The sequence below is a fragment of the Octodon degus genome, unplaced genomic scaffold (genome assembly GCF_000260255.1).
Source record: "Octodon degus isolate 3935 unplaced genomic scaffold, OctDeg1.0 scaffold00123, whole genome shotgun sequence".
In the NCBI taxonomy this organism is placed as follows: Eukaryota; Metazoa; Chordata; class Mammalia; order Rodentia; family Octodontidae; genus Octodon; species Octodon degus.
Genome location: NW_004524699.1, coordinates 143,953 through 162,789, shown reverse-complemented (window position 1 = coordinate 162,789; position 18,837 = coordinate 143,953). Strand labels below are relative to the sequence as shown.

Below are 18,837 nucleotides of genomic sequence, written 5' to 3'. Positions count from 1 at the left end.
TCCCTGCTGCCTCCCTTGGTGTCTGGCCCTTCCTGCTCTGCCTGCCCTGCTCCCTGCTGCCTCCTTTGGTGTCTGGCCCTCCCTGCTGCCTCCCTTGGTGTCTGGCCCTCCCTGTTCTGCCTGCTCTGCTCCCTGCTGCCTCCCTTGGTGTCTGACCCTCGCTGCTCTGCCTGCTCTGCTCCCAGGTTTGCAGGTGGTGCTCAAGTCGATCATGAAGGCCATGGTTCCACTGCTGCAGATCGGCCTGCTTCTCTTCTTCGCCATCCTCATGTTTGCCATCATCGGCCTCGAGTTCTACATGGGCAAATTCCACAAGGCCTGTTTCCCCAACAGCACAGGTGAGGTCCAGTAGCACCCCTTCGGTTTGGATAGACTATGCATTCATTTGTCTAGGACCTAGGCGCAGTTCTAGATGCTGCCGGGACCTTTTAGGTCCTAGACAAGTGAGATGGAGCCTACATTTTAGTGAAAGACACAAACAATGATATAAACTGAAGTAAATAGGTACATAAATGAAATAATACAAATTATAGTGTCTGCTAGGCTAGAAACAAAAATATATTTGAAATAGAATAATTTGGGGCTTGCTCTATACAGGGTGGCCAGGGGAACCTTTTTGTTAAGGTGACAACTGAACAGAACTCTGAACAGTAGTAAAAGAATCAGCTGTGTGTTTGCCTGGCCGAAGATCTTAGTTACGAGAAACAGTAAGTGCAAAGGCCCCAGGTGAGGTGCAGAGACAACAGGGAGAGATCTGCATTAGTTGGCTGCTTGTTTTACATTGAACAGGCAAGGGCTCTGACCTGTATCCAGGATTATGAGCTTATGACTTCCTTTGCCTGATTCCTATGGCCTCGACTCACTCATGTCCTATGACAAGTAAAAAAAATGCTCTGGTTTTAGAGGAGAGTAGAGCAGCCCCACCTTGCCAATAAGTTGTGTCTGTTATGAGCTGCTGTACTTTGTAGGATCCTCGGCTTTTCCCTCCCAGGGTAACCTGCTCTTGCATCCCATAAGAACTTGAGTCTTATTCTTGGGAAAATAGGAAGACAGTGAAGAGCTCTGAGCGAGTTATGGCCTCGTCTGGTCTCTTTGGCTGCTGTGAGGAGACAAAGGTGGAAACCAGTGTGTAAGAGGGTATCGGAGAGAGATGTCAGCCTGGGCTGGTGTTTGGTAGAGGTGGTTTAAACGACCTACCTTAAGCTACAGGATTTTCTGAGTATGTGAAGGATAAGAGAGAAAGAACAGTTAAGACTCTGAGGTTTGTGTCTGAGCTGTGAACATACTGAAGGAGAAAACTCAAATGACTATCACTTTGATACCAAAAGCTTTTCCTAAATTTTAAATCAGTCATGATTAAGAAAAGCTATTATCAAACTAGAAATAACCGGTAATATTGTTGAATTCCTTGGGGCTGGGGAGATGGCTCAGTGGAATAAGCGCTTGCCTGGCAAGCGCAGGGGCCTGAGTTCAATCCCTGGTTCCACCCAAAAAAAAAAAAAAAAAAAAAAAAAAAAAAAAAAAAAAAAAGAGAGAGAGATGAATTCCTTAACCATTTTCTTCAAACGCAAACTTGATTGTACATCGAGAGCTTTTTCCTTTAAAGTCAGGAGCAAGGCAGGATACAGATGGTCAGTTTCACTCTATGCAGCTGTTTTGATTGTGACCAGTGGCAGGGGACAAGAGAAAGAAGGGAAATTTTGTCCAGGATTGAAGAAGAGGAAGGAAGCTGGGCATGTGATGCACCCCTGTAATCCAAACACTCTGGGAGGCTGAGGCAGGAGGATTGCAATTTGGCAAGACCCTACCTAAAAATAAAATAAAATAAAATAAAATAAAATAAAATAAAATAAAATAAAAGAAAAGGCTTGAAATGTATTTCGGGCTAAAGCCCTGGATTCAATCCTCAGTGCTGGGAAAAAAAAAAAAGAAAAAGAAAAAGAAAACAACAAAACTTGTGATTGTCCACAGATAATGCAGTCTATAAATAAACACGCAAAGGCTTCTTTATAAGTATTTATTAAAATATTTGGAGAGAAGTAAATTTTGTGGTCAATTTTTCCTTTTAACTCTGAAAGTATTTGCCTTTCATCTGAACAATTCCTCAAAATTTCTTTTATGTTAATAAAAGAAATTTTTTTTGCGTTGTTACATATCTAAAAAAATTCCTGCTTTTTCAGTGGGCTTTTGTGAGTGAAGAGCACTTGTGTCTGGTGTGAGGTAGCAGCAGTATTCCGGTGCTCCCTACCCTCTCCGCTCGGTCCCCTGGTGCTTTCCAGGATGCAGGTGGTACAGGGTCCCCACCTGCTGTGGCAGTGCCCAGAAGCCTGGCTGGAGGTCCCAGCCCCTGTCTGGCCACAGGTGGGCTATCGCAGCTGTTCTGTGGTGGTAGAGTCCTGCCTGGTGACCAGCACGGCTGTGCTCCCTATAGAGTGGCACGCAGATCTGCACGTCAGGAGGCTCCGGCGATTTGGCTGTGCAGGCAAGGAGCAAAAAGGGTGGTCGTGATAGGAAGCATTGGAGGCTGGTGGTTGTTTGGTTTGGTTCCAGAACTAAGGGAGAGACTAACCAGGGAGTCTGAGAAGGCTGCCTGCTGGCAAGAGGAGAGATTCAGTGCAAGTATCAGAGAGAGTGGGGAGTTCCTGGCACCAGGCCACCTGCAGTGAGCTCTCCAGAGCCCAGAGTCCTCGTCAGGGTGGAGAGTGTGTTCTCTTCATTCTCCTCTTCACAGATGCAGAGCCTGTGGGTGACTTCCCCTGTGGCAGGGAGGCCCCAGCCCGGCTTTGTGAGGGCGACACTGAGTGCCGGGAGTACTGGCCGGGACCCAACTTTGGTATTACCAACTTTGACAACATCCTGTTTGCCATCTTGACTGTGTTCCAGTGCATCACCATGGAGGGCTGGACAGACATCCTCTACAACGTAAGTGGCCGGGAGTGGGCCCTGCCCTGTTGTCCTCCCAGTGGGGTGGAGCCCCTGTGCTGAGCGCTAGAGTCCCATTTGGGGGATGCTTTCAACTAAGGTCCTCTGCTCAATCCTTGCCCTGCCCTTGCCTTGAATGAGGTAAGGGGCCCTTATCCAGAAGCTTTGTCACAGGGCCCCATTGTCAGTTTCAGCCCTAACTTTAGCCCAGGTCATTCTGGGGCTCCGGCTAAGGGCTGAGGTGGAAGTCAGCCCAGAAAATCTCAGGGAAGATGTCGTTGGTGTTGGTGCTCATGGAGGCAGCAGCGGCAGCAGCTGTGCTTCTGTGGGCCTGCTTCGTGGACGCCTGTGTGTGGTGTCTGGGAGTTCACGGTGAAGACGGTACACTGGCGTCACAGAGACTGAGTAATTTGCTCCGATCTGCTTGCAACTCACTGTGAACCATGAGCCACACCAGTCCTGCTGGGGTCTTCGGGGTGGAGTCAGGGCCAGTGATTTCTGGGGTCTCTTTGGATCTAGGCCACAGGTAAAGTTGGGGGGCAGGATAGAGGCTTAGGGCAGCATGGGGCTGAGGCCCAGGAGAAGCCCTGGCAGTGCTGTGCCCGGGTCCGAGTCTATGCCTTGCGCACTTGGTTTTCGCTCATCTGGTCTGTCTAGCATGGGTTCCTCTTTCGTTTCCTCCCACTCGTACCTGTGCCAGCCAGCTGGGCATGGGGGCTCCCTTAGAAGGTGAAGGACACACCTGTGGGAACCTGTTTCACTCCCACTTTGCTTCTCCCTGGGCCATCCTGGTGGGCACTGGCGACTCTGATGTGAAGACCTCCCCTGCCCCGCCTGTGAGAGGCTCGTGAGCCACCTGGGTGGGAGAACAAGGAAGTTGTTGCTTTGGGGGCCTTTCACGGTAGAGAAGGAAGTGACCCGGCTTGTGGGCTCTTCAGGTGGCTGGAAGTTATGTTCTGCATGGGTGTTCGGGTTGTGAGGCTGTGCTGGGGCACCACGTGCTACCTTCTAGAGCCAGCCTCTTGTTCACTGAGGGTGCTCCTCGAGCCATGTGCTCCTGGGGCCCTGAATGTCCTCATGACCTCTGTGTGTCTGCCTGCTAAGGAACAGGAGGAAGGGGTGGTGCTGGGACTTTATGTCCTATGCTTTGGTAAATGCTTAGGGGACTGATCTCTGGAGTCTGTTGACAAGTAGAAGAGTTAGGCAAAATGGGCTTAGAGTACATGGAGCCAGATTCCCTCCCAGCTGAGAGCTGTGTCTGATGGCAGTCCCTGTGTGACCAAGGGAACGAGGAGCAGGGGCACAGGCAGCATGAGAGCTTGGGTAGTCTCTCTCTGCATCCATTCAAAGAGCAGTTCTCACAAAGGCAGACCTAAAAATAGCTCTGAGCTGGCCACGTTCCTGCCAGCCCTGCCCAAAGGAAAGGCTGTGTGACCAGGTCTCTGTGGCCCTCAGTGCCTCATGGGACTCAGCCAGTGGCTGTAGTAGAGGCCTCCGTCTTTGTCTGGGACCCCCAGGAAGGGATGGGCAGGAACTTGACCTTGGGGCTGTAGGCACTGGCCATGAAAGGGCACAGAGGTTTCAGCAGGGCCTCTGGGCATTGGACACCACTTGTACAGGGCCGAGTAGTTGTTGTTTAGCACATAGGATCCAGATAACGGCAAAGGCCATTATGAAAGAGGAAGACTTGGGTGTGACCAATTAGAGGGCCCTGAGAGATAGGGCCTGTGAGGTCTAGAAACCAGACATATAAATGGTACATTTGGTTGAAGGTTTGGTTGGTGCCCCGGGAAGCAGTAGTGACAGTGAGCTGTGTATCTGGCACCATGTAAGACCAGAGTGGGTGGCAGCAACCGGTCAGCTCATTCCTCCTTGCTGCAGGTCACTGCCGACTAGACAGAAGCTTGAAGAGGATTCGCTTGGAGGGGGTCCCTTCAGCCAGATGATCTTCCAGGTGGTGGTGCCTGGGCTACCCATGGGCAGAAGCCACCAGCCTGCAGCAGGGGTGCAGGGAGAATGGAGCGGGGCCCCAGCTGTGGGGAGGGTGAACGGGATGGATCTCAGAGCCTCTGCTGAAAAGTGGGCAATGAGTAGGGAAGGGTCCAAGCTGCTCTCCTAAGCATTGCAAGGATGTGGAATCTGATGGGACTGCAGAACTTGCTGACGTGCCTTGTAGGGTATGAGTCAGCCAAAGATGAGAATATCATAGGATGGCAACATGCAAGAAAGAACCGGCCTGCTCCCTTGTTCACCCTCCCCTGCTGCGCCACTGTTAGGGTCAGCAAGCCAAGGCAGGAACAGTGCTGGGTGTGGAGGAACAGCAGGTCCCTGCCTGCCTCTCACACTGAAAGGGCCAGCTGTGGCAGGCCAGCTGGGAGCAGCTGTGACAGTTTGACTCAGACTGTTACTGTGGAGTGTTCTGTTACCTGGGAGTTCCTAGAAAGGTTGTGGGACTTGTCTTAAACTCTCCTCCAAGAGCACGAAGATTGCTTCCCTGCTGTGTGTGAGGGGTGGTGAGAGGTGGATGTTGGTTGATGATTCAGATCTGCTCAGATCTGAGAAGAGTGCTAAGACATAGGGGTGATGCTACACAAACTGGACCTGCTCCAGGTTGGATGAGTTGCGTGAGAGAAGGAGAAGAGCCAGTGACGCTGTGACTTGGGCTCCTGGGGAAGGAGGTGCCGTGAAGAGCAGCGGGAGAACTGGGTGCGAGGCACCCTTCCAGGTCGGTTCTGGTGCAGGGTGGTGGTGAAACTCCAGACTCTGTTTGGGCTCTGCAGAGTTGCCGGTCACTGTTTCCATCCAAGTGCGGGGTCTGTATGAGGGGGCTCAGAGGGGCGGCAGGGCAGGAGGCGCGTGACACACAGACAGTGCTTCGAGTGGTGGGATGGGGTGAGAGCGCCTGGTTGATGAGGCTAGGGGTGAATTGCAATATTCGGAAGCCAGGAGGAAAGGAGCCCCGGAGGAGGCTGCGGTGGTGCTTTCAGGTGAGTGGCAGTGACATTAGCAGAGCAGTTTCCCCAGGAGATCCCAGGGCCCACTGTTGCTGAGAGGCCAAGACAGTGGGAAGAGAAACCGAGCCTTGCAGAAGGAAGCTGTTAGTGAACTGGACTGGACGGGAGGGGAGTCTCTGGGTGGAGGTAGTAGGTCCTGGCGGGATGTACCCTTTCAGAGGGGCTAAGCAGTTGGAGGCAATCCAGGGAGGTGAGGCTCCAGGGAACTGGAAGTTTTGTGGTTTTTTTTTGACGAAAACCACAAATCACATGTAGCCCACCTGTGTGGTGGGAACACCTTCCAGGTCTGTTCTGAAGCGCTGAAGATACAGGGAGAGGTGGAGCTGAATGGTTTTACACTTCTTGTATTGGTAACATTTATGCTAAAGTAACTTGCTTGGCGGACTTCCCAGTGCTTCAGGGTGAACTTCCTGCTTAGAGGAGGCCTTTGCCACCTGCACTGCCTCAGCGCTTCGTTGAAACCTTCCAGAGCTCACGTCAGGCTGGTTCTGCGCGCCTCCAGAGACTGCTTGATTTCAGAGTAGCAGGCCCGTCTCCTGCTGCTGCAGCTGAGCCACTGGGGCTCCTGTAAGTGATGTCGGGCTTGGAGGACTTGCTGCTGCCTCCTGGGAAGCCACCTGTGATGTCGTGGCCCGCTGTGTGCCCCACGGCAGAGCCCACAGCCATACCTGCTGTGGTGGTGGCCATCTGGGCCATCAGACCAGGTTTCTGGGGCACAGCAGCAGGCGAGCCCACGATGCCACCAGGGTCTGGGCCATTGAGGCCCGTCTGGGTGCTGGCCGGGGTGCAGCTCGCATCTGAGGGCCTGGCTGGCCGGAGAGGGAATGCGGGCTTCCACGAACCATCTTCAGCACACCACTACTCAGCATCTAGAAATGCCAAGCTCTGCAAACACTCTGGTTGCTTCTCTGGTGGAGTTTTAAATTAAAGAAATAAAATGTTTTAGAGACTGGGTCTCACTATGTAGTTCAGGCTGGCCTTGAACTCATTATGTAGTCTAGCTGGCCTCAGAATTGCAGTAGTCCTCACTCACACCAACATGCTTGCCTTTAATTTTTAAATTTTGAGAGATTCACATGGACTTGTGAATATAACAGAGAAGAATCTCATTTGCCCTCTTTCTCGCAGTGCTAATGACCACAGAGCGCAGCCACTGCCATGGGCAGAGTGTTGGTGTCACACAGTTGGCAGGAGTCCTTCACCATGGATGCTGTCACTGCCACCTCTCTCTGGCTTGTCTGCTCACTGTGTGTTTAATTTTAGCATTCCAAGAATATTACTTAGGTAAAAGTACACCTAATGTATTTTCTGGTGTAGCAGTTTGCACTCTGGCATGATTCTTGGGAGATTATACAAATGCTCATGTATGTGTCATCCCTGAGTTCTGTGGTATGGATGACCACAGTTTGTTTGTTGCTGCTGCAGGACCCCCTAGGTTGTTTCTAGTTTGGGGTTATTATGGGAAGAGTTGTTGTACACTTCTTTGTGTCACTGGGGATTGACCCTAGGGCCTCCTGGTTATATCTGCAGCCCTTGTCTTTATTTTTTATTTTGAGATGGGTCTTGATATTTTGCTAGGTTGCCCAGGCGGACTTGAACTTGCTCTCCTCCTGCCTCAGCCTCCCGAGTGCTGGGATTATAGGTGTGTCTTACCACTCCCAGCTAAATTGCTATGCATGAGTTTCTTATTTCTCTGGGACAAATATGCTCAAGGCTGCGATTTTCTGGGTTGGTAGGAGCTATATGTGAGGTTCAGAAACTGCAGCTACCCAGAGGGCTGTGGCTTTGCACACCCCACCAGTAGTGTGGGGGAGTCTTCTGTGTCCTATTAGACTGTGCTGGTGACACTGTGCAGGCATTTTCGCCACTCTGATGGACGTGGGCTGATAACACCATTGCAGTTTCTCCTGACTCATGATGCTGAGGACGCTGAGCATCCTGCCCTGCTTATTGGCCATCTGTGTTTCTTCTTCAGGGGTGTGGCTCTCCGTGTCTTTGCCCTGTTCTGTGGGCACAGTCTCTCTACTTCAGAGTTTCTAGGGTTTCTTCTGGAGTTAGATGCAGGTTTCTTGTCAAGTAAGTAGTTTGCAGATGTTCTCTCCTTGTCAGTAGCTTATTGTTCCACACTGCTTACCTGTCTTGCACAGAACAAACATTTTTATCCCCTACCCTTCTATTCCCTCCCTCCTTGTCTCCCTGTCTGCCTTCTCCCCCACCTTTTAAAAAAATTTTTGAGACAGGCTTTTAAGCTTCCGGATTGGTCAGGAACTTGGTCTTCCTGGCTCAGCCTCCCAAGTAGCTGGGATTATAGGTATGCACCACCACACCTGGCTCATTTTTATTTTTATTTTTTTATTTTTTTTCCATAATTTTATTGATAAACAAATAGCAATGAGAGATTTTCAAATCAAATTGGTAGGACAGTTTCAATAATTAACACATTGTATACATTCTTCCTAGTGGTTAATTGCTGTACAAGATGCAGACATGATATCCTATCTACAAATACCATTAGAACAAATCACTCTATTCATTAAGAGAATCTAACTATATATCTATCCTAACCACTTTGAATACACAGATACAAAATGAACATTCATCTGTATACCCTTTTTTTGTTAAGTTCCGTTATTTGAATATTATAGGTGTGTTAACTCAGCAAAATATTCTAAAAGAGTCCAGTAGTCCAGAATAGTATTGGGGCTTCCGCTTCACTGGCAGTGTCAGAAATTGTTGACCTGAGTGCCCTACAGCTCAACATAACAGCATGGCTTTAATTCTTATATTTCGTTTTTATACTTTTCTGCTGGGTGGTTAAGACCAAGGTAAAGCAGGACCTATGCAACAAGAGTTGTAGCTTTTAGGTCTGAGAAGGTCAGTGAAATCCTTTCAGGATTTATCCTGAGATCCTGTACTTCAGATTGTTTATCAGTGTCAGCCATGTGGATGAGTCATGGCCATTGCTTGGCTCTCTGTGAAAGCCTGAGAGAATGTTTTCTCTCCAGGTGACTCTCCTTAGGCACACTCTACATCATCGATCACTTTCCTCTTTGGCCCCATAATCTCCTTGATCAGAAAATTTGGGACACTGCCGAGTTACATGACGTTACAGTACAAGTTCTCATATGTCCTGAGTCTTAATTGACCTTGGAAGGCTAGGGCCAAAATGTTGGCTTTCCTTGCAGCCCTCCCTGGCTCATTTTTAGCTCTTTTCTTTTTAAATTTTTATTTAATTTTATGTATTTATTTATTTGACAGAACTGGGATTGAACTCAGGCACTTGCTCTTGCCATAGAAGTGCTGATTCCTCTGAGCCATCTCCCCAGCCCTCCTTTTAAATTTTTTAAAAATATTTTATTTATTTATTTGGTACAAGGTCTCACTACATAGCCCAGACTCATAGTGTTCCTCCTGTCTCAGACTGCCCAGTGCTGAGATTACAGGCATGTGCCACCATGCCCAGTTTCAGTGGCCCGTGTGTCATGTGGTACTGGGGGTCAAACCCAGGTCCTTGCACTTGCCAGGCAGGTGCTTATACTGCCGAGCTATCCCCCCAGCCCTCATTTTTAGTTTTGATGAAGACCAGTGTTTCATTTTTCCCTTTTGTGGGTCGGGTTTTTAGTGTGAAATCTCAGAACTCTGCCTCGTCCTAAATCCTAAAGGTTTTCTTGTGTCTTTTTCTTGAACATTCCCTCTACATATGTTTAGAACCGCATTAGACAGCGCTGTAGTTTTTGTTCCAGCCATCAGTCATAATTTAGAAAAGTCAAAAGGAGGAAATAAAAGTGTTTATAATTGCGCTCTGTCCCTGTTCTTTCTTCCTAATTGTCAGTGCTTCTTTTTTCATCCTTTTCTATTTAGAGACATTTTGTTTGCTGTGCTGTGAGGAGTGCTCCACGGTGGTAAATTCTCCTCGTTTTCCATCTGAGAAGGGCCCTGAAGTACATTTTGCTGGGTATGGATGTCTGGATTAACAGTTCTTTTCTTTCAGCTCCTAGGGCCACTTTCTTCCACACACTGGCTTCTGTTGAAAGGAATTCTTTAGAATCTTCTTGTTGCTGTTGCTGTTGTTTTAAGACAAGGTCTTGCTGTGTAGCCTAGGCTAGCCTCAGACTCACTGTGATCCTTCTGCCTCAGCTTTCTGCCACCTCGTCCATTTTCCCTTATAGATAAGGTGTCATTTGCATTTGTTGTGTCTGTGATTGCTTGATCCTGTTTGGGGTTTGCTCAGCTGTTTGATAAGTTTGTGCCTTTTGATAAGTTTGGGGAGTTCTTAGTCATTATTTCTTCAAGTACTTCTCAGCTTTTTCCTTTTCCTCCTGTTTTCTTGGACTCTGATCTCATGGATGCTCAGTCTTTTGTTTGCATCCTGCCTTTTTCAGGGTCCCGTTCTCCATCAGATACAGCTGTGTCTGCTGTGGTTTGTTTTCTTTCGGTGTTCAGAGATTCTCATGATTCCTCCATTCTGTTACTATGCTGTGTACTCAAATGCTAATCTTATAAAATAAAAATACCATGCTCACAGCAATAGTTAAGATACCATTTGCCCAAATACCAGAAGACCTCATGACCCAGTGCGGCTGGCCTGGAGAAGTGACCTTCACATTGTCTGGTTGGCTTTTTTCCTTCAGTTTGTGTTCCTCCTGTGCTTGGGATGGCACCAAGGTTGCCCCTGAGGACTGGACCTTTTTAATATTATGTGCCTTATAAAAGCCTTCAGTCGTGGCTGGCTTCCTGTGGCTCCACTCCAGCAGGAAGACACTGCTGCGGGTCTAGTGTGTGTGGAGGTCACTGGCCTCCACACGGTGAGGCCATCTCTAACGTGGCTCCTTGCACCTAAGGACTTTCTCAGGTGGGGAGCTCTAGGTGTGGCTCCTCAGTGCTCTGGTGGCACCTTTGAGTGGAGGAGGAGGGTGCCTCGGGGCAGGGTGGGACCGGATGTCTGGTGTGGTCTGTATGAGAGATGGCCCGGAATGGGATCCTCGTGAACCACGAGGTGAAGAGAAAAGCCCCAGTTCCTTGCCTTGGATTGCCCCGTAGTTCTGGTCCCCCAGGGGTTTGGCTTCTGGGCTCTGCACTGGGTCTTTGGTGAAAAGAGTGAGTGTGGCACGGCCAGTTTCCCTGTGACGTTTGGCTGAGCAGGGTGGCTGTACTGGAAACTCCGTCTGATGTTTGCCCTCCCAACGAGCTGCCCTTTTCTGGCCCTTTGGGTAGAGACAGTTGGCTCCTATGGAGCACTTTTTGTGTTTGTGTTCATTGCATTTCCAAACTGCAGGCTTCTTCAGCTCCAAGTCTGGGACTTAGGAGTCAAAAAGAAAACCTGGGGAACTCACCACCAATTCTGAGGGTTCTGCACCTTTTGGAGTCTTCCTCTGCTTGCTTTGTATATGATGTTCAGGGTATTAATTGTACCAGGTGAGATGAGCAGGGGAGAGGTCTGTGTCTACTCCATTTTCCCAGAGGCAGAAGTCGTGATTTATTTATTTATTTTTTTTAAAGGAGCAGAGTGTATTTATTGGAGAAAGAAAGCTTCTGTCTGGCAGAGACAGAGGGGCCCCAAGTGCCTGATTTGTTTTTAAGATGAGATTAATGCCAGTCACCTGGCTACAATATGGAGTGACCCCGGAAAGGGAGGCTCTGGGCTCCCAGAACCCTAGTAGGTGACAGGGCAGAGGCTGCAGCAGTGACCTTTCTCTCCCAGGAGAAAGGCAGCCTGAGGTGCCTGCAGGGAGGTTGGTGGCTCTAATGACTGTCTACTCCACATCTGTGCTACACACGGGCCTAGGCAGAAGTGTAGTCTAGGACCATGAGCCTCATTCTCAGCGTCACTTCTGGGGACCCCGGGGTCTTGGCAACCAGTCTGAGTTAGTGTTCAAGGGTCAGAATCCACAAGCTACCTACAGCCAGACCAGGGACCCAGGGCTCTCCAGGCATGGAATTTGCAGATCCTTCCAGGGCTGGCTGACACCAGAGGACAGTCTATGGAGAGCAGTCCTGGCCTGCTGGCAGTGCTAGGCTTCCTCCTGCCTCTGTCCTGCTGGGGGGCATTGCTCTGGCTTGGATTCTCTGAAGGGAGGTGAGAAAAACTAGGTAGTGCCTTCCCTCTCCCTATTTGCTCTACAACTGGACTCCCATGGAGAGGAGCTTCTCTGTCCCTTAGCCAAGTCCATCGGGAGCCATACACAGATGGTAGCTGTGGAATCAAATTGGATTTAGGGAGCTGTGCTATGTAAAGCAAAGTCTAGGGCAGATGGTCTTCCTTTGCTTTGAGCAGTTCACATCATGCTTGGGTGCCAGGCTATCTTGGGCTAGGCACAGGATGGAGCTGTCCCTGAGGGCTTCTGTGGAACACAGCAGGGCCTCTCTGGGCTGGCCGAGTTGTGGAAGTGGCCTGACAGGTGATTAAACACAGACTTCTGAACCTCTTCTGGGGGGAGATGTCTTCAGAGCTGCTCAGGTAGGTAGCGAATGTTGGACAGGGCAGAGGTGAGGTGTGTGCAGCCTTGAGTAGCCCTGTGGCTCTGCGGTGGCTCTTTTTAGCAGTGCTGAGCAGTGGCAGAGGGCTGTGTATCCCCGATCCTGTGGCTGTGTCTCCCCAGCTCAGGGAGAATCCGTGGGGTGAGACTGGATTTTCTACCTGTACCATGGTGTTTGCTTCCTGGGTTGGGAGGGCCCATGCACGCTTTTGAGCCTAGGGCTGTGTTCTGCTTGTCCTTCATCTCTTCCATTCTTCCAGACAAATGATGCAGCTGGAAACACCTGGAACTGGCTGTATTTCATACCGCTCATCATCATTGGCTCCTTCTTCATGCTTAATCTGGTGCTGGGCGTGCTCTCAGGGTAAGGCTCTGTTCTCGGGTGGGGAGCGAGAGGAGTCACACATGAGCTCATGCTCCAGCAGTATCTTTGCTGCGCCCTCAGCCTGTGCCCTCCCATCCCAGGGCATGGACCAGGGAGTTGTCCTGGGTGTAGAGGCCACAGTGAGCCCTGCCTACTAGAGACTTGAGATGTGGAATGTGCAGGGGCCAGGGCTAGAGGTCTGCGAAGAACTGTCTCTTCTCTCTTATTGCCCAGGTGGCAGCAGCTCAGCCCCCGATGGGCACTGGCCATGGGCTCAAGGTCATTCCTGTTAGAGCCAGGCTTTTCTTTGGACTATGGCCTGAAGACCTCCTCCATAAGGCCCAAGAACTTAAGAGCGTGTGTGTGTGTGTGTGTGTGTGAGAGAGAGAGAGAGAGAGAGAGAGAGAGAGAGAGAGAGAGAGGATTCCCTTTGTACTCTGATCCTGGGACCTAGGTTGGGAGGCTGGGGCTGACCAGTTCTGGGCTGGTCACAAGGCTGTGAAGAGCTGAGGCTGAGAGAGGTTCGGGGTACAGAGGACCTCTTTTCCTGCTCATTGTGAGAGGTTTGGTGGCAGAGACCACATGGCTTCCACAGGGTTTCCCTCTTCACTCTGTGGTCCAGCCAGCCTGTTCTTGCCTGCTTCCTGTCTATCCTGCCACCATCTAGCAGTGGCTTTTGCCTCACCTTCAGAAAATAACTTGGACATTATCCTTTGGCAAATTCTTGCCAGAGTTCTTAGTGAACAGCAGCTAGTAGGCCTGGCCTTTAGCATCCAGGCAGGGGTTATCTCTGCCTTCTAGAAACCCTCTGTGCCTCAGTACTGGAGTCTGAAGAGGGTAGTTCCAGGCTGACAGGCAGGTTCCCTTGGGGAGCAGAGCTGCCCCAAACTGTCCAGTGTGCAGTATGCAGTTTAGCAGAGGCTGGCTGGAGGGGCTCCCATGGAGCCTTGGTCTCCGGGACTGTAGGCCAGTGGCTGTGTGGCTCAGTGCTCACTCATTCTGCTTGCTTCCCATGCCCCTACTTGCTTCAGAGAATTTGCCAAGGAGCGAGAACGGGTGGAAAATCGCCGTGCCTTCCTGAAGCTTCGCCGGCAACAGCAGATCGAGCGGGAGCTGAACGGATACCTGGAGTGGATCTTCAAGGCTGGTGAGAGTCCAAGGTGGCAGGTGCTATGCTACTGACCTGCTTGTTGTCTCTGTCTACAAATCTACTCTGCCTCTGTGGATTTGGTGGAGAGGGGCTTTGTAATGAGGAGGCCTTTCTCTCCAGCTCATCTGGAGCCCAGGTACCAGGCAGCGATGGGGCACTGAGAAAAAAGGGCTTTTGGATGGAGGACTTGGGTATGGCCCAGCCTAGAGCTGATTTCTACACCTTTGACTCTTGGACCCTGCCCTTGACCAGATCCCTGGCTCTAGCTTCTTGGAGAGAATTCTTTGTGGCTCTCTTCCTTGGTCCTGGTCAGTGGTGTCCTCCTTTGGGGTTTCACAAGTGTTTCTACTATGATCAGCACAGGGTACTGTCTGGGTCTTGGCAAAAGCAGCCCAGCTACAGGCTGGGTGCTGGGGTGTTGGGGCAGAGCTGGTGGGCACCCCCAGGTAGGGTGTGCACTCACCTGTGGGTGTTGCTGGCAGCCTGTCCTGTTGGGACAGGGCAGCAAGGCCCTAACTAGGGTTGTGTCTCTTGTAGAGGAAGTCATGCTGGCTGAGGAGGATAAGAATGCAGAGGAGAAGTCCCCTCTGGATGGTAAGTGATTCTTGATAAGGAGTGGCCCTGTGGTCAATGGGACAGTTGCCAATACAGGATGGCTCGGTAAGGGAGCTATACAATGGGGCCCTGGGCAGGTCAGCACTAGGGAATGTTTTCCCAGCTTGTCCCAGGGGAATGTTCCTGGTTTTCCTGGTGGCCAGGATTCCTGGCTGATCTCATTTGGAAGATAAGAGAAAACAAACTCACCCTCAGAAGTTCTCATGTGTCCTCCTCAAGGGTGGAGAGGGGCCCAAGGGGCCTGGAATTGTTTTGCCTTGGCCTCCGTTTGAGCTTTGGGGCAGGGGCTCAGGCAAGGCAGCCTGTTCTGTGAGTACATACCCTCATCTAGGAGGTCCTCTCAGATGGTTCATCTGGCAGGCAGCTCACAGAATCTCCAATCCCCTTGTTTAAAGCAGTGTTGAAGAGAGCTGCCACCAAGAAGAGTCGCAATGACCTGATCCATGCTGAGGAGGGTGAGGACCGTTTTGCAGACCTCTGTGCAGTTGGTGAGTCCCTGGGGTCCCCTGGCTTCCCAGGCTTGTAGCTACTGTGGGGCTGTCCACCCGGTGTCCTCCCTATCTCCAGCCACTCCTGGGTGGCTTCTTGCCCAAGTGTGTGCTCATGCATCCCAGTACCCAGCTGACTATGGCTGTGTGCACAGAGTGCCAGGGCTTACGGATCCCCAACTCTGGAGGCACCGAAGTTCTGCAAGTACCTCTCAGCCCTGTTGTGTCCCCCGTCCTGGGCCTGGGCCTCTGCAGCCCCTGCTCAATCCCCTGCTCATACTGGGAAAAGAGGCTGCAGTTCGTTCATCTTGCAGAGTGGTTCTGAGTTTCCTTGGTGCTGGGAGAGTCTGGCACCTCCCACCTGATGTCTGTCTTGGGGCATTCTGCCACACAGGAGAATGTAGCCCTGGTCTCTGCCAGATGCCTGGTGTCAGGTTTATCAAGCCCACTGGACTTGTTCTGCACCAGTCTGAGGAAGCTTGATTTACATCTATTTCTTATTAAACTATTATACTCATAAAACATAATTTTTACATAGGAAGACACACACACACACACACACACACACACACTTTCTAGCTTTTCTGTTTCTACTCAGGCCCAGGAGGTCCATGTTGACCCCTGGAACATATACTTCCTCATTTTCTTTTTTTTTTTTTGCGGAGCCGGGGATTGAACTCAGGCCCTAGCGCTTGCCAAGGAAGCACTTATTCTACTGAGCCATCTCCCCGGCCCTCATTTTCTCCTTGTCTCAGCACACCGGCATATACATACATGCACATGCATAGACGTATACATGTGTGTAGAATTTGTGCAGTTTTTTTGTTACAAAAATAATTTTTTACAACTTTCTCATGGATACCTTTTGGAAACCCATCCCTAGTCTGATTTTGTAAAATGAAGTGAAGAGTTTTTTTAAAAATCTTTTTCTATGCTTTGTTGTTTATGTAACACTGAGATTATCAGTTACTTATAAGTGAAATAAAACTGTGTACTACATAATCCAAGAAAGAAAGGAAGGAAGGGGAAGAAGGAAAGATGAGAGAAAGATAGAATTTGATCAGTCTGGCCATTTATACTTTGTTAGGAAGTCTTCCATATTCTCGGGGTGTTCAGACTTATTTCCATAGAGCTGCATGTATGTTCTCTTACAATTTTTTTCGTCTCTTCTGTATTCAGGCGCTTGTGTGTTTCTTCATTCAACAGATATCTAAGTGTCTGCCTTTGCCGCTAACTGAAGGCATTGGGGCTACCACATTGAACGTAACAATGAAGTGCTTCTTGTGGAGTTTTTTGTTACAGAGAGGATGTCAGGCAGCAGGAAAATAGGAAAAATGTACAGTAAGCCAGAGCTGTTTGCAGAGGAGGAGAGCAGGAAATGGGGGAGGTCTGAGAACGCTCAGGGCTGCATCTGAGAGGCATCAGTACAAGTTTGCCATTCAGTAAGGAGCTGAAGGGAGGGAGGGAGCCCATGTGAGAGCCCGGAAGGGCTTTCCCCAGCAGGGTCTGATCTGGAGGCCAAGTCTGCTGGCCTGGGAGGGCCACCTTGGGGACTCACAGGCTGAGCAAAGGCTCAGGCAACCCTAGGTGGGTCTGCAGGGGTTCCGTGTGGCTTCTGCGGTGGTAGGGTCTCTGGATCTATTTAGACACCGTGTTCATCTCAACCAGTGTTCAGGGTAAACCAGAGAGGGGGAGGGACAGCAGCAGGGCAGTGAGTCCAGAGACCTGGAGGTGGCAGGGAAGGCCATGCTGAATGTTTCAGTTCCAGGTCTGTTTCCTTTCCCTTCGCTTCTCCTCTCTTCTCCTCTCCCCTCTCCTCTCTTCTCCCCTCCCCTCCCCTCCCCTCCCTCCTCCTCTCTTTCTTTGTCTTTTTTGACACAGGGTCTCAAAAAATCTGCCTGGGAGACAGACTGCGGGGTCTCGCTATGCAGTTCAGCTCATTTTGTAGCCCAGGCTGGTTTTAAACTTGCAACAGTTGTCCTGCTTCAGCTTCCTGAATGCTCCAGCTGTGTTTTGAAGATACATATACAGCATTTGCTGAACATTTGGTTGTGGGAGGAAGAGAGCCAGGTCCTCAGATTCTGGACCAGTGATAGGAGGGCCAGAGGAGCCCTGCCTGGGAGGCAGGAGTGAAGGCAGTGCAGTGGTGGGCGCTGGTGAGTGTGGGCTGTGTGTCGGAGGGCAAGGTAGAGGCCACACAGGCACTGTGCTGTGCTGGCTTGTGTTGGAGCAAGGCTGTGGCTGCTGGGGAGGCGGGTAGGACCCCGACTGCCTCAAACCCATCCATGTACCCTGCTTCCTTCTGGGTCCAGTGTGTCTCTCTTTGCTTTTCCTCTTTTTTCTTAATTAAAATCATATGGAATATATCTATACACTATCCATACGATCATTTTAATTAGCCAGATTTTACATTTATTTTGATTTTCAGTTTTATTTATTTTTTATATTTAAGTTTATTTTTCTACTTTTTTGTTTAATATTTGGCTAGTTCTTAAAAATATATAATTTATTCTTTTTTCTTTCTTCTTTGATAGGAAAGGTGTTTTATTTTTTTATTTATTTATTTATTTTTTTTTTTAGGAAAGGTGTTTTAGTTTGTGCATTTTTCTCTACATAAAGCTTTGCTGTGATTTCTCCCTTAGGTTGCTTTCTAAGTAATCTTTACTCTCCAGTTTGGGTCAAAGGTTATCTAGGAGTATGCTTCTTAATCGGTAGTTAGAATATTTTGATTATCTTTTTATTATTTCTAATTTTATCGGACAATGGTTAGGAAGGGTGTCTTGTAAATCTCTGTACTTGTTAGTTTTCACGTTGTAAGTTCATAGGCTGATTTTTACATTTTGTTAGCGTAAGTTAGACTTTAGTCATAAGAGCTACCAGCATGTAGGCCTGTTTGCTGGAGTCCAGTCTCCTGGCCGTACTTTACAGTTCTTTGCCTGTGTTTCTGTCCTCAATATCTGTCAAGTTCCAAGGTTTTTTTGTTTGTTTGTTTGTTTTAATGTGTTTGGTACAGGTTCTCATTGCACAGCTCAGACTCGTAGTGATCCTCTTGTTTTCAGCCTCCCCAAGCACTGGGATAACAGATGTGTGACACCACGCCCGGACCTGGTGGATGGCTCAGCACGCCTGGGAGTAGGGGCTGGTGCGGCATGTGGAGTTCCAGAGCTTTGAGTTTCCCATGGTGCATGTTTTTCATAACACTACCCTTGCAAGTCCCATAGCTTTGTTGGTGTGCTTGGCCACTGGGCAGCTTGGCCAACGAGAAGTGGCCATTCCTGTGCCATCTTCATAGGCCTCCTCTGCTGTGTGCCCTGCCTGCACAGCTCTACCTGGCCTGATGTTGAATGATGCCACCCACTGCCCTGCTTTCTGTCAGGATCACTGTTCCCTCAAGCAGCATGCACCCAGGGTCTGAGCTCTTACTTGCTCGCAGGAGTCCTTTTTAGGTCCTCAGCCACCCCTGAGACCTGGGCTGTCACACCTCTGGATGTCACTGTTCCTGTGACATATGGGGCACTGGGTGCTGCTAGCCTCTTTTTTGTTGGTGACCTGTTCTCTGCATGGTGTCTGAAAACAAGGGGCAGGTCTGCTCCCATGAGGGGTGTTTCTTGCATTAGCTGACTGCTCCTCCCCTTTCCTGGCTATCTTCGCTTTTAGGACTCTTGCCATTTTGTGCTCTCTCAGGTTTTGCGCCTTTAGATGTCTTATGACTTCTGTCCCTGCACTTCTGTCTGGGGACTCTACTTAAGCTCGTCTCTTGGCCGGCTAGTTTGGGGACTCTACTTAAGCTCGTCTCTTGGCCGGCTAG

General features: G+C 49.8%; 1 protein-coding gene across 7 annotated transcripts in view; it reads left to right on the top strand.

Annotated features, from left to right (window-relative positions):
• Positions 1-18,837, top strand: part of Cacna1b (calcium voltage-gated channel subunit alpha1 B) — a 204,944-nt gene that overhangs the window by 46,277 nt on the left and 139,830 nt on the right. For 5 of the 7 annotated variants that reach the window (XM_023700322.1, XM_023700320.1, XM_023700321.1 and 2 more), the window contains exons 5-10: positions 186-338; positions 2,732-2,922; positions 12,673-12,776; positions 13,808-13,923; positions 14,464-14,520; positions 14,937-15,029. In XM_023700322.1, the coding sequence (XP_023556090.1) occupies positions 186-338; positions 2,732-2,922; positions 12,673-12,776; positions 13,808-13,923; positions 14,464-14,520; positions 14,937-15,029 (714 nt within the window). The remainder of the gene's footprint in view (positions 1-185; positions 339-2,731; positions 2,923-12,672; positions 12,777-13,807; positions 13,924-14,463; positions 14,521-14,936; positions 15,030-18,837) is intronic. The other 2 variants (XM_023700324.1, XM_004640341.2) reach the window with 1 other exon arrangement.